Source organism: Candoia aspera, chromosome 2 (genome assembly GCF_035149785.1).
Source record: "Candoia aspera isolate rCanAsp1 chromosome 2, rCanAsp1.hap2, whole genome shotgun sequence".
Classification (NCBI taxonomy): domain Eukaryota; kingdom Metazoa; phylum Chordata; class Lepidosauria; order Squamata; family Boidae; genus Candoia; species Candoia aspera.
The window spans coordinates 80,351,142-80,366,004 of NC_086154.1; the positions used below are offsets into that span (position 1 = coordinate 80,351,142).

Here is a 14,863-nt window from a genome sequence, read left to right on the forward strand (position 1 = left end):
TTCATTACCCAACTAGGTAACATCATCAGTACTACTGATGGTGGGGTTTGTTCTTGATTGGGTACTGTTTTCTGTTTGACTGCTTGTCTGGTATTAATCCCTGCTTATCTGGGTGTTGGCTGCTGGAGAGGAGAGAAGTCACATTTGACAATGGTATACTTCCTCTATCCTGTGGAATATTTCAACAAATTATATCTGTTTTTATGAAAATAAAAGAGCTTCAGGTTTACCTGATAGATGTCTGATAAACTGCTACTCCCAGAATCACTGGCAATGCTGCAGCCAGACTGGCTTGAAGGGACATGTGTCACCTGTGGATGTTGACTATCTGTGAGGTGCATCTTGGTAAGGTCAGCTGGAAGCTGGAAGGAGGAAAAAAAAGGGGTGGGGGGGAAGATCAGAGTTAAGTGGAATTGCAAATTCAAGCAATTCATGTTCTTTCTGACCTGGAAATAATTTGACAGTAATTTAAAAAACACAGGTGAACAAGTCACTTCTTCTTCTTCTTCAGAGTAGAAAGCATCTCTTCAGTGAGAAGAAATAATTTACTGGCAATACATAAATTTACCCCTGAATGGAAAACTTCTGCAGATAAGAAGACAGGGTTGCATGTCCTCAAGGGCTTTAAAACAATAGCAATTGAGGAAAACATCATGGATTATTGTTTTAACACTCCAAGAAGACACATTTTCAAAATAAATGAAAGTTCTGTTGTAATGTAACATTTGGAGAGTTGTTATTGCCATTTGGTTGACATCACCAAGTACAAGTAGAATTACTATTAAGTCTGGTGAATGACAAAATGAACACCTTAACAAACTGAAAGGTTCATTTTGGCATTCACTCAGACCTATTCTTTTATCTTGTTTTGTTCAAAGTTTGTTAAGCCTTGTGGACCTTTCCCAAACTGATACTTGATTGAGTTAATTTGTAGATTACTTTTAGAAGGTAGGAGGTAATGAAACAGCTGCAACAAAGGCAACAAACAAGTTGAAGACAGCGTCCATGTTGATATTTTAAAAGGAACTAGCTGAAAAGAGTGCTTATGTGGTATATCTGTATCTTTATACTTTGGTCCCCGTTGCTACAGTATTTTGTTGCTGGTACTTAAGTGGTTTACTTTGTTATTGAATAGGTCTTTATAAAGGATCCTTGGGACTATCTAGGGTTGGATATCTGGGGCTGTGCTGTCTGTTCTTTTACTATTGAGAGATAAATAGTTGAGCTACTTGGTATCTACTAGACATTTCAGGATACTGGGTATTTTAAGGGAAAATCTTATGAAAGTAACTGGAGGCAAATTTTAAGTATAAGGATTATTTTGTTCTTTGGAATGAGTACCTGCCTACATAAGGTAAGCTCTTAGAAACAGTGCCTATTTCTTTTCATGTTTACCATAAAAATACTTATGCACCTATTTCTATTTGTATGTATTTCATTTATATGTATGTATGTGTGTGTGTGTGTCTGTGTGTATACATGGTATACACATATGTGTGTTTATATATGCTAATATTAAAAGCCTGGATATTTTAATACTGATAAGATTTTTGACATGTAGATAAAATTTTATTTTATTTTAGTTTTATTTTTAATATTTGATATTTATTTTAATTTGAGGAGTTTCATCCAGATAAAAAATATAAACTGACTACGCCCCGTTACTTCAGCAAAGGATCGTTACCTTGTCGTGGTGCTGGAGCTTGAGCGCCTCAATGATGTCATGAGCTAAACCATGAAGGGCCACCCAACACTGGAAGGTCATGACAGAGAGGTCAGACTAAATGCGATCCCTGGGGAAGGTAATGGCAACCTACCCCAGTATTCTTGCCGTGAAAACTCAATGGATCAGTACAACCAGAGATATGTCGGTATACCATCGGAAGATGAGACCCCCAGGTCGGAAGATGGTCAAAATGCTACTGGGGAGGAACAGAGGATAAGTTCAACTAGCCCCAGACGTGATGACGCAGCTAACTCAAAGTCAAAAGGACGGCTAGCGGCCGACGGTGCTGGTGGTGAACAGCGAATCCAATGTTCTAAGGATCAACACACCATTGGAACCTGGAATGTAAGATCTATGGGCCAGGGCAAATTGGATGTGGTTATTGGGGAGATGTCAAGATTAAAGACAGACATTCTGGGCGTCAGTGAACTGAAATGGACTGGAATGGGCCACTTCACATCAAATGACCACCAGATCTACTACTGTGGACAAGAGGACCACAGAAGAAATGGAGTAGCCTTCATAATTAATAGTAAAGTGGCTAAAGCAGTGCTTGGATACAATCCAAAAAACGATAGAATGATCTCAATTCAAATTCAGGGCAAGCCATCTAACATCACAGTGATCCAAATATACGCCCCAACCACAGATGCTGAAGAAGCTGAAGTAGAGCAGTTCTATGAGGATCTGCAGCACCTACTGGACAACACGCCTAAAAGAGATGTTATTTTCATCACGGGAGACTGGAATGCTAAGGTGGGCAGTCAAATGACACCTGGAATTACAGGTAAGCATGGCCTGGGTGAACAAAACGAAGCAGGACATAGGCTGATAGAATTTTGCCAAGACAACTCACCCTGCATAACAAACACTCTCTTCAAAGCAACCAAGGGACGGCTTTATACATGGACTTCCCCAGATGGACAACACCGAAACCAGATTGACTACATCCTTTGCAGCCAAAGGTGGTGGACATCTATACAGTCGGTAAAAACAAGACCTGGAGCTGACTGTAGTTCCGATCATGAACTACTTCTTGCACAATTTAGGATCAGACTAAAAAGATTAGGGAAGACCCACAGATATGAGCTCACTAATATTCCTAAGGAATATGCAGTGGAGGTGAAGAATCGATTTAAGGGACTGGACTTAGTAGATAGGGTCCCGGAAGAACTCTGGACAGAAGTCCGCAACATTGTTCAAGAGGTGACAACAAAATACATCCCAAAGAAAGAGAAAACCAAGAAGGCAAAATGGCTGTCTGCTGAGACACTAGAAGTAGCCCAAGAAAGAAGGAAAGCAAAAGGCAACAGTGATAGGGGGAGATATGCCCAATTAAATGCAAAATTCCAGAGGTTAGCCAGAAGAGATAAGGAATTATTTTTAAACAAGCAATGCACGGAAGTGGAAGAAGACAATAGAATAGGAAGGACAAGAGACCTCTTCCAGAAAATTAGAAACGTCGGAGGTAAATTCCAGGCAAAAATGGGTATGATCAAAAACAAAGATGGCAAGGACCTAACAGAAGAAGAAGAGATCAAGAAAAGGTGGCAAGAATATATGGAAGACCTGTATAGGAAGGATAACAATATCGGGGATAGCTTTGACGGTGTGGTCAGTGAGCTAGAGCCAGACATCCTGAAGAGTGAGGTTGAATGGGCCTTAAGAAGCATTGCTAATAACAAGGCAGCAGGAGACGACGGCATCCCAGCTGAACTGTTCAAAATCTTGCAAGATGATGCTGTCAAGGTAAGGCATGCTATATGCCAGCAAATTTGGAAAACACAAGAATGGCCCTCAGATTGGAAAAAAATCAACTTATATCCCCATACCAAAAAAGGGGAACACTAAAGAATGTTCAAACTATCGAACAGTGGCACTCATTTCACATGCCAGTAAGGTAATGCTCAAGATCCTGCAAGGTAGACTTCAGCAATTCATGGAGCGAGAATTGCCAGATATACAAACTGGGTTTAGAAAAGGCAGAGGAACTCGGGACCAAATTGACAATATCCGATGGATAATGGAAAAAGCCAGGGAGTTTCAGAAAAACATCTATTTCTGTTTGATTGACTATTCTAAAGCCTTTGACTATGTGGACCATAACAAATTGTGGCAAGTTCTTAGCGGTATGGGGATACCAAGTCATCTTGTCTGCCTCCTGAAGAATCTGTATAACGACCAAGTAGCAACAGTAAGAACAGACCACCGAACAACAGACTGGTTTAAGATTTGGAAAGGAGTACAGCAGGGCTGTATACTCTCACCCTACCTATTCAACTTGTACGCAGAACACATCATGCGACATGCTGGGCTTGAGGAATCCAAGGCTGGAGTTAAAATCGCTGGAAGAAACATTAACAATCTCAGATATGCAGATGATACCACTTTGATGGCTGAAAGCGGAGAGGAACTGAGGAGCCTTATGATGAAGGTGAAAGAAGAAAGTGCAAAAGCTGGCTTGCAGCTCAACCTCAAAAAAACCAAGATTATGGCAACCAGCTTGATTGATAACTGGCAAATAGAGGGAGAAAATGTAGAAGCAGTGAAAGACTGTATTTCTAGGTGAGAAGATTACTGCAGATGCTGACTGCCGTCAGGAAATCAGAAGACGCTTAATCCTTGGGAAAAGAGCAATGACAAATCTCGATAAAATAGTTAAGAGCAGAGACATCACACTGACAACAAAGGTCCGCCTAGTTAAAGCAATGGTGTTCCCCGTAGTAACATATGGCTGCGAGAGCTGGACCATAAGGAAGGCTGAGAGAAGGAAGATAGATGCTTAGGAACTGTGGTGTTGGAGGAAAATCCTGAGAGTGCCTTGGACTGCAAGAAGATCAAACCAGTCCATCCTCCAGGAAATAAAGCCAGACTGCTCACCTGAGGGAATGATATTAAAGGCAAAACGGAAATACGTTGGCCACATAATGAGAAGACAGGACACCCTGGAGAAGATGCTGATGCTAGGGAGAGTGGAAGGCAAAAGGAAGAGGGGCCGACCAAGGGCAAGATGGATGGATGATATACTAGAGGTGACGGACCCGTCCCTGGGGGAGCTGGGGGTGTTGATGACCGACAGGAAGCTCTGGCGTGGGCTGGTCCATGAAGTCACGAAGAGTCGGAAGCGACTAAACGAATAAACAACAACGCCCCGTTGCCTATTGCAAAGTAGATCATTAGACAAATAGTTTTAATCAGCCCCATATTGATGGTCAAAACATCAATATCTAATAGATTTATGCCTTTAGAACAGATGTGAATGTCACAAATGGAGCTCTAGAACTTGATAGGAAAGCTATGAATAAATCAACTTGGGAGACCCTTTATAAGCTTCAGCCTCAGTTTTAAATAAATACTAATCCAAATCCTTAAACTTAGCGGTAGTACAATTTGATCTTGGGGTTCTTAAAGAATTGTTAGATAAAAACAGTAAGCTTGCTATGGAATTGGTGGTTTTATTTAGTGATTTCTCATGTAACTAAAACTGTTGGCATATTAAATGAAATTAACAGAAACATGGCTTTTATGTCAAAACAAGTATTCTCATGGAGAAAATAAAGAAGAAATATGAAAGAAAACTAGGTTGTTACCTAATAATTAGGTAATATAAAGCATGTATCCAGCACAGAGCAGAATTCAAACATTAATCCTGCAACCAAGATTTGTTAACTCACATGCTCTGGGAACAGTAATAGAAAGATGTACTAAGGTCTCAGACCATGCAAACTATGAACAGGATGCTTTTTCATAAAGCTGCTTTAAAGGCTGTCCCTGGCTGTCTCGGGGTTTATGTGCAGACACAGTAACTTTGTGATGATGGTAACCCCAGCAGAAAGGTTCTCTGTGCATGCAAATGCACATGTAGACAACCAGGGATGACAGCCTTCAAGCTTCCAGAATGCAGCTGCTTTTACACTTCAAGGTTAAGATGCTTCACTGACATAAACTCAATTTGCAAAAGAGCCCTTCCAAATGCATTACCCAAATGCATTAAGGGCTATATAGACAGATTAAGAATTTGTTAGCACACAGTATTCAATCTGAGAATGATTAAATTAATCCAGCTAATTTAAGAATTTAGAATGTTTTTGCAACTTCAAACTTTCTTCTTTATGTTACTGACCCCAAACTATGGTTTACCTAAATAAATACATACATACATACATACATACATACATACATACATACATCCCACTGGGTATTTAGACAGACTTCCACATGTTCATTCAGGAAGGATTAAGATTAGTAAAAAGTCAAGATAACAATTAAGGTATATATTTTGTTTGTTTGTTGAACTTATACAGCTGCCCATCTCATATTTATGACTCCAGGCAGCTTAAAATTAAAACATAAACAATACCAAAAAACACATAATAAAACAACCATACAAACAATACAAAACATTAAAACAATTAGAACCATGTAATACAGACATCAGGAGAGCACAATAATTCATGAACAGTACAACCATGTTATGGGCTCTACACCACTCTCTGATCCCCAGGTCAGATGGCAAAGCCAGGTCTTTAGACCTTCCAGAAGGTCATCAAGGTCAGAGCCAGCCAGACCTCGGGATGAAGGATGTTCTATAGCGTGCATGCAACAGCAGAAAAGGCCCTCCTCCTGGGTCCTGCCAGATGACATTCTCTAGTGGACAGAACCTGCAACAAGCCTCTTCTGCTGGACCTGATGGGATGGGTAGATATCACTGGGGAGAGGCAGTCCCTCAAATAATCCATCCCCCCATGCCACAGCTTTATAGGTTATCACCACCTTGAATTGGACCAGGAAACAAATTGGTAACCAATGCAGCTTGCAAAGCAGAGGTGTAACATGCACAGATCTAGGTGAGCACATAACTGCCCATGCTGCTGCATTTCGCACCAACTGAAGCTTCCGAATATTCTTCAGAGGCAGCCCCATGTAAAGTGCATTACGCTAATCCATACGGGAGGTGACCAGGGCATGAGTAACTGAGCGTAGAGCCTTCTGATCCAGGAATGGGTGCAACTGGTGCACAACTTGAAGCTGTACAAAGGCCTTCCTAGCCATGACTGCCACCTGCTCTGCCACCTGCTCTTCAAGCAGGAGTCGTGAATCCACAAGGACCCCCAGATTGCACACTGGGTCTGTCTGTGGAAGTGCAACCCCATCCAGAACCAAAGATGGTAAATTCCTAGATCCAGGTGGCACCAAAACCCAAAGCCACTCAGTCTTGCCAGGGATGAGCAGAAGCCTGTTGTTCCCCATCCAGACCCTCACAGCCTCCAGACACTGAGAAAGGACGTTGGCGGCACTGCTTACTTCAACAGGGGCAGCAATACATAGCTGGGTATCATCAGCATACTGATGATACCTCACCCTATGGCTATGGATTACCTCACCCAGCAGCTTCATGTAGATGTTAAATAGGAGCAGAGAGAATATCGAACCCTGTGGCACTCCACAATTTAGGGGCTGAGGGCAGGACCTCTTACTCCCAATCAATACTGACTGAAACCAGCTACTGAGAAAGGAAGACAACCAGCTCAATACAGTGCTGCTCACTCTCAATCCCCACAGCCAATCTAGAAGGATACCATGGTTGATGGTATCGAAGGCCATTGAGAGGTCAAGAAGAGTAAGGATGGACACACTACCCTCATCCTGCTCTCACTAGAGATCACCAAAAAGCAGGAACAATGCTATCTCAGTCCCATACCCAGGCCTGAAGCCCAACTGAAAGGGATCCAGATAACCTGCTTCATCCAGGACCTTCTGAAGCTGTTGAATGACCACCTTCTCAACAATCTTCCCTAAAAAGGGAAGACTGGATACAGGACGAAAATTGTCCAGAATGGCTGGGTCCACCAATGGCTTCTTGAGGAGAGGGTGGACCAATGCCTCTTTAAGGGTGCTGGAATCATCCCTCTCTCAAAGAAGAATTTACCATCGCTGAAACCCAACCACACATCACCACCATGGAAGCTTTCACCCACCAGGAAGGCATGGATCTAATAAGCAGATGGCCAAGCTCACAGTCGTAAGGACCCTGTCTTCTTCCTTGGGCCCAACAGGTTCAAACTCCTCCCAGATAACCAGGCAAGACTGTGCCCCAGGCATCTCCACAGGACCTGTACCAAGACTGGTGTCCAGCTGGGAATGAATCCAAGCAATTTTGTCTGATAGATGCTCTGCAAACTCCTCTACATGGCTCTGAAGGTGTATCCCAGAGTCCCATCTACCCAAGAGGCTCTGGTCACCCTAAACAGCGCCACCAGACAGCTATCCACGGATGCAATAAGGGTGGAGAAGCACTGACATTTCACCACCCTTACTGCCACAAGGTAGGCCTTAATGGCAGTTCTCACCCATGTTTGGTCAAGTTTATTCTTCGTTCTCCACCAGTCGAGCTCTAGGCATCCCATAATCCACTTCTTCTCCCTCAACTCTTCCGTAAACCACAGAGAGTGACGGGATCCACAAAAGCAGAGAGGCTGCATGGGTGCAATCCAATCCAAGGCCTCAGTCACCCTCCTATTCCAGGCAACAACCAGGAATTTTAATGAGAATAAGATTGTACATCAAAAGTGAAGTAATGAAAATACTCCACTCAGAAACACAGAATAGTTCTTGGAACCAGTCTAATTTAAAACCAGCAAGAATTTTATTTTTGAATTCTTATTTACTGCCAGCAGGAAAACAGTCCCCTAAAAATCTGTAGGTTAGAAGATTTAAGAAAGCAACTGGAAGATAAATGGGAGAACACTTCATGTCAGTGAACTGCATTCAGCTAAACCATGCTGATTGATCTTGACACCCTAATTGATGCTAGGCCAATAAAGTTAATTAATTTGCAGTTGGATGATGATGCCTCAAATCACTAAATGATTAATAATCCCTTTACACAAGAAACACAATTCTCCTCAGAAAGATAAGCATAACAAGGATGTTAACACTCCAACCACCACCTCTGGTCAAGAAGATGTTATTTAGATTCAGAACAGTGCAGATAATTATTCCCTCCCATGCTATTTGTAAAGTCACTATCTGTATCATACAGCCCTTTCAAATTAAATAATGGAAGTAGTATTTCTGAAAGTGATACACTCTATTCCAGAATTGCTACGAATTTACTATTATTTAAAATGTAATTCTAAAGTACTCTGTTTAAGTATAAATTAATTTATCCATGTTACTCAATAGTATAGATATAAACTACATATTCTGTAGACTATCTATATACTATATATTTGAACAGTCCACCCCAGGCACCTCACATATCTGGGTGGTTTCCAGCAGTTCTTGGGGAGTTTCCTGACAATTTGGCAGGTGATTCCTGGGAGGATCTGGTTCATTGTTGGCACTGTGATGCAACCCAGGCCCTTGATAAATTTGTCCTGAACTGCCTCTCTCTCTTGGCCAATTTTGGATGGCTCCTTGGTTTACTGAGAGCCTGTAAGAGATGAGGTGATAGAAGTGACACTTAGGCATAAGCGGAGAATGATAAAAAGTTAATCTGACTTAACAAAATGACATGTGTGGTAATAAGAGAGGCAAATTGCCATTACTTCTCCTCTCTTACTGTGTCAGACAGTTATTGTCCTGAGGCCATGTTTCAGGTGGTCAACTCCCTGTTAGGAACAGGGAACATCAGGTGCCCCTGCCCAGTTGCTATGATCAGTTAGCACATTGCACTGACAAAGTCACTAAGATTCGCTCAAGTCTTGACTCCACATGGGCAGGGTCCAGGACAATGACTGGGGCATCGTCTTACTTAGTTACATGAAATTCCTTTTGGCCTGTGAGCACATAAGCAATAAGATGTTTTTGTATACAAGAAGTTTCTAATTTTAAAAAAAGTTAAAAATTGAAGGTGACAAAGAAGTTATGCTAAGTTAAATAAAACACTGGTAACACTTTATGCAATATGACTTCTCTAATAAAAGGAGAACGTGCATAGTGGAATACAAATGTGTGTAGGAATTGCTGATTCCAGCTTACAACATTAAAATTTAGTCATTTTTTTATTATTTTGCATATGTTATTAATAGAATGATGTTTTGCTTTTCAGTATATCAAAGTCCCTTTTTAATTTTTTTTTTAAATACACATGGGGTAGAAAGGTATTCAGGGGCACATTAGTCCCAACAAGTACCAAGTTGCCTTTTGTTAGGCTACTTATATTACTTAAACCATCACATGTATTAAAATATTTTATTGCTTTAATCTGTTGAGTAGATAAAGTGGATATTGAATCCAATACCCCTATAGCCCTCTTGACTATGACTAGGAATAACAGAAGCTATAATCCAACATGATCTGTAGTCACAGATTCCACTAGAGCTGCTTAAGCAAAAGTTATTTTAAAAAATCGTTCCCAGAAAATACCTCATCATTTGAAGTCAAACAAAAGTATAGAACCATCTTCAAAATGCCCCTTTGTAAAGCATTCGCTTGCTAAATTTTATGAAATATTTGCAATTATATTGTACTCTCATTTTCACAGCAGCTTAATAACATACTGTCATATATAAAGCCAGGCATAACACCTTACCATCTGCACTGCAGCATAGGAGATACTCCAAAACCCCATTAACTGAGTGTACCTACCCATGTTGCGACAAGGAGATTGAAACCATTTCACATATATTACTACATTGTAAACTCTACAGGGATATCAAGTCTGCTTATATTCTGCCCCTAATATGTACATTTCCAGGAAGACCAGACAATTTTTATATGAACCATCTTCTAGAAGATTTGAAATCATTTATCACCTGTGCAGTAGCCAAATTCTGTGTTGCCACAATGAAAATAAGACATGACTGGTTATGGAAATGATCACTTCTGTTTTATTTATCATTTTAGATTTAACACATACTAGCTATCTTGTTTTTAGATGATATATACAGTATTTTACTTCATAGTCTGTAATATTTTAGATTTACATTTGCACAAGTAATTAAAGCACCATTATAGCAGTGCATGTCACATTTTAATGTGTTATTCTATCTTTGTTATGCTAGTATTTTATCTTACCTATTCGATTCTGCTTTGGTGTTATTGTTGTTTTATTTTTGCTGGTCAATGACCGAATAAACTATTATTTTTAATTATATTATTATTATATCTGTTTGCAACTATAGTAAAAATGTCAATTATAATGTGGAAGATATCAAAGTGGTAGACAATTTCTGCCTTTTAGGATCAACCATCAAGAGTAAAGTAACAAGCAGTCAAGAAATATGCCACAGACTAGCATTTAGTAGAGCAGTCATGAAGGTCTTGGAAAAAGTATTCAGATGCTGTGAAGTGTCTATACCTACAAAGATCAGAATAGTGAAAACAATGGTATTCTTTGTGACACACTATGAAAGTGAAAGTTGGACTTTGAAAAACCAGGACACGAAGAGTATTGAAGACTCTTGAGAATATCGTAGACAGCCAAGAAAACAAACAAATGGATCATCAAACAAATCAACCCAGAACTCAAACTCAAATTATCCTACTTCAGCCACATTATGTGAAAACCTAGCTCTCTGGAGAAGGTTCTAATGCTGGGAAAAGTGGAAGGAAGAAAGTGCACCATTGGAAGACTTGAAAGACCAGGTTAGGGACAGATTGTCATAAAGAAAATCTATCTATATGGTCTGTAACAGTTGACAACAACTTGTTGACACATAATCAAAATGATTAAAACCATTACTATATCCTCAAGACAATAAATACAGGAGAGGTCATCTCAATTTTGAAATATTCCCCATAGTTCAATATAAAATTAAAATATCTGATTCAGGAGCAGAGTGTTCTGCATGACTGCTATTAAAAAGTTGCATTTTAAGGTAAGTATTAGTGCCTCTATCTGAGATGATGTAGTAAAAGACTTCTTTTCCACTGAAAAGATTTCAAATGCATTCTGAGTTCTTCATTTCAGCTCATCTGAAAATCAGATGAAAGCGTGAATTTTTTTAAAAAAGAAAATTGACCTCAGATCGAAAATCTCTAAAACAGTATTTTCCAGAATACTTCTGCTAAGGAACAGCAGATGCAAATTAGTGAAATTGTTCCAAGGACATTAGGAAGTTTCCAAATTTGGATAGTAAAAGCAAAATCATCTTCCAACAGATTGGGCAGAATGTCAGCCTGCTTAAAATAAAAAGCAGGCAAGCTGGGGGATGGAGGGTGATCATTTCCCTGATTGAGAATTGGATTTCAGACCGCTCATCAGATGACTATCTGATACGCATTGGTATGACCTCTTTAGGGAATCACAAAGTCAAGTTCTGAACCATAATACCCCATATGTAGTACGACATTCTAACTATTCTGTTTGAATGTGCTTAAATACCTAATATTGGATATATAGTGTTATCATGGGAAATCATGCAGGAATGTATGAACGAGTTAGTAATTCTAGAATACTGTAAGTTACTACCCATAAGGGTTAGTATTAAGTAAGCATATGTATGATACATCAAACCTGCTTTCTGATCAAAACTGCTTTTATAATAGTTCACAAAGTAAAAGCAAAAATTATCTAATATTAATGTCTAAAACTACGCACCAACTACTAATGTGTTAGTTTTGAAAGTCCTAGAAGGCTCCTGGTTATTTTAATGAAGTGAATGCCTCTAACATCTGGGAGGGACTAACATTTTAATTAGACGTTTAAAAATACCAGTGTCTGGCTATTATTTTAGAAAGGAATTTTTAGGTTAATATTCCTGAATTCTGCCCACAATAATATATCTTAAGAGTTGAAATTACTTTTAAACAGATCATCTATTTCAGAAAGTTGGCTTTGTATTTCCTGCTGTTCTAGCATCTCATCCCAATGTAAATTTCAATCTCTATTTTCTATATGTATTTATTGTTCATATACTGAGCTACCTGTGCAGGTGAACTATACTGTTACGATAGACAAAAATGATGCCAACAGTTGTTAAAATGAACTGTAGAATAAGTTCTGAACCAAGTTTACTCAGTGCAATTCAGCATATTTATTTAATAGTGAATACCTGAAGAGACAAACTGTGTGATTCAAACAGGCTTTGCAGGAGCAGATTGGCCCCCTCCAGGCCAGATCGTTACCTGACTTCAAAATTCTTCTTACAAACATTCTTCCAACATAGTATTATTTGTTCAGCTACCTGAAAAGGCTTCCTTCATACATATAGTCCATTCCCTCCCTATCAGTTGTATGGATTATTAATATATTGTACTTCACAAAGCTGTAATTATTTCAGGAATTCTCCTTCTTTCTTCTAAGAATCTTACTAATTACATAGCAGAACGTAAGTGGCAGTTAGTTACAAGTTATAGTGGGGTATTTCTCAATCCTGGAAAGACCCTTTTGAATACAATCAACTGTATCTTCCATTCATATGCTTTCTCACTGCAAATATCAAAGTGGTTCAGCCAACAGTGATGTTGAATTCAAGGGTCTTGAATGAACTCACCAAGTAAGTTTGGTTTTTGCTTCAGTTCTGTATGGGGGATATAACTGATCTATCTCAAAGCATTATTATGAACATTCTTAAATCAAGCACTTTATGACCACATTGCTTAGAGACAGGAATTCCAGTCCCAATTACCATCATTAAGGGAGGATTACTTGTACTTACTTAGATAGATAGATAGATAGATAGATAGATAGATAGATAGATAGGTAAAGGTAAAGGTTTCCCTTGACGTAAAGTCCAGTCGTGTCCGACTCTAGGGGGCGGTGCTCATCTCCGTTTCAAAGCCTTGGAGCCGGCGTTGTCATAGACACTTCCGGGTCATGTGGCCAGCATGACTCACGGAACGCCGTGATAGATAGATAGATAGATAGATAATAAAATTGAAATTTAGAATCAAACACCAGAGAGTGCTAAATTTGTAGGTTTCCAAAATTATCTCATTTTTTAATTTTTAAGTGTTTTTATCATCACAGCTGACCATTTGAACAAAAGGAAATAAAAATGCAAAAGCCTATGAAAATATGTTACTCTACTGCCTGCCTGTATAAATAAAAAGTCAAGAAATTTAAGGGTATTAGTCCTGGAGCCACCTAATATCCCTTTGCATTTTTCAATCACAAATAGGGCACTAACTAAATTAGGTTTTATTATCCGTTAAGCTATTTCTCTTTATATGCTAGCTTAAAATTAAGTGGTTCCTTTGAAAGCACAAGATCTCTGATTCACTGCAAGACCCTGCAGAGACCACACTCTGACAGCAGTTTGAAAATTTGTTTTTTCTGAGGATGGCATACATGGCCATTAGGAAATTACACACAGTCCTCATTTAGTGACCATTTGCAGTCACAATAATGATAAAAAAGTAACTTTGTGACTAATCCTTGCATTTACACCCTTTGCAGATCTGTAAAGCAAAGGAAAGCTAAAGTAAGATCATAAGCACAGTCATGGTTTCACTTAGCAACTGCTTTGCTTAACAGCCTAGTTGCCAGTCCCAATCATGGTCACTAGGGCTTGAAATGTAACTTAAGAGTGAGGAGAACACAGCCTGCTTCAAATGCTAAAAATGTTATGAACTGCTTAAGCGTCTATTCCGAATGAATGAATGAATGAATGAATGAATGAATGACAGTAAAAAATAAAATTGCAAAGAGTAATGAAAGGAAAATTGTTGAATAAACTGTACTCCTAATAGGCATTCAATCAATATATGTTATCCAGATGATTGACAGCGTAATGGTTTACTAGAATACTATCATATTTACCTTGCAGTTCACTGTGCTGTAGCTAACTAGTATAATCTGAGGAAGGTAGAGAGAAAATTGTTGTAAATGTGGCTTGTTTCCAATGGTTCCCTATGTTAGCAGTTCCCCAAAAAAATTTTTAATATACACAATCATAGCACTAAAATGTACTGATCCGTAAGACAGGGTCAGCAATGCTGTACCTGCAAATCCTATGACATCCACAGGACCACAGAATTAAATCAAAATTACACTAAAACTGTGCAAGATTCCCAGATCTGAGACTGTGTTGGTCCTGCCAAAAAGTCTGGTGTTCTTCTGAATTTTCAGTGATTGATAAAGTATTGAGCAGAGGAGGCCTATACCAAGAGACTACTTGCAGAACTTCAAGGATCAATAATGATTTCTGGGCTATGAATTGGGAATAATTTTCCTATGTTAAAAAAAAG

General features: G+C 39.2%; 1 protein-coding gene across 2 annotated transcripts in view; it reads right to left on the reverse strand.

Moving 5' to 3' along the window:
• RAPGEF6 (Rap guanine nucleotide exchange factor 6) overlaps positions 1-14,863 on the reverse strand; it is a 171,051-nt gene that overhangs the window by 60,846 nt on the left and 95,342 nt on the right. For both annotated transcript variants that reach the window (XM_063292322.1, XM_063292321.1), the window contains exon 7: positions 231-362. In XM_063292322.1, the coding sequence (XP_063148392.1) occupies positions 231-362 (132 nt within the window). The remainder of the gene's footprint in view (positions 1-230; positions 363-14,863) is intronic.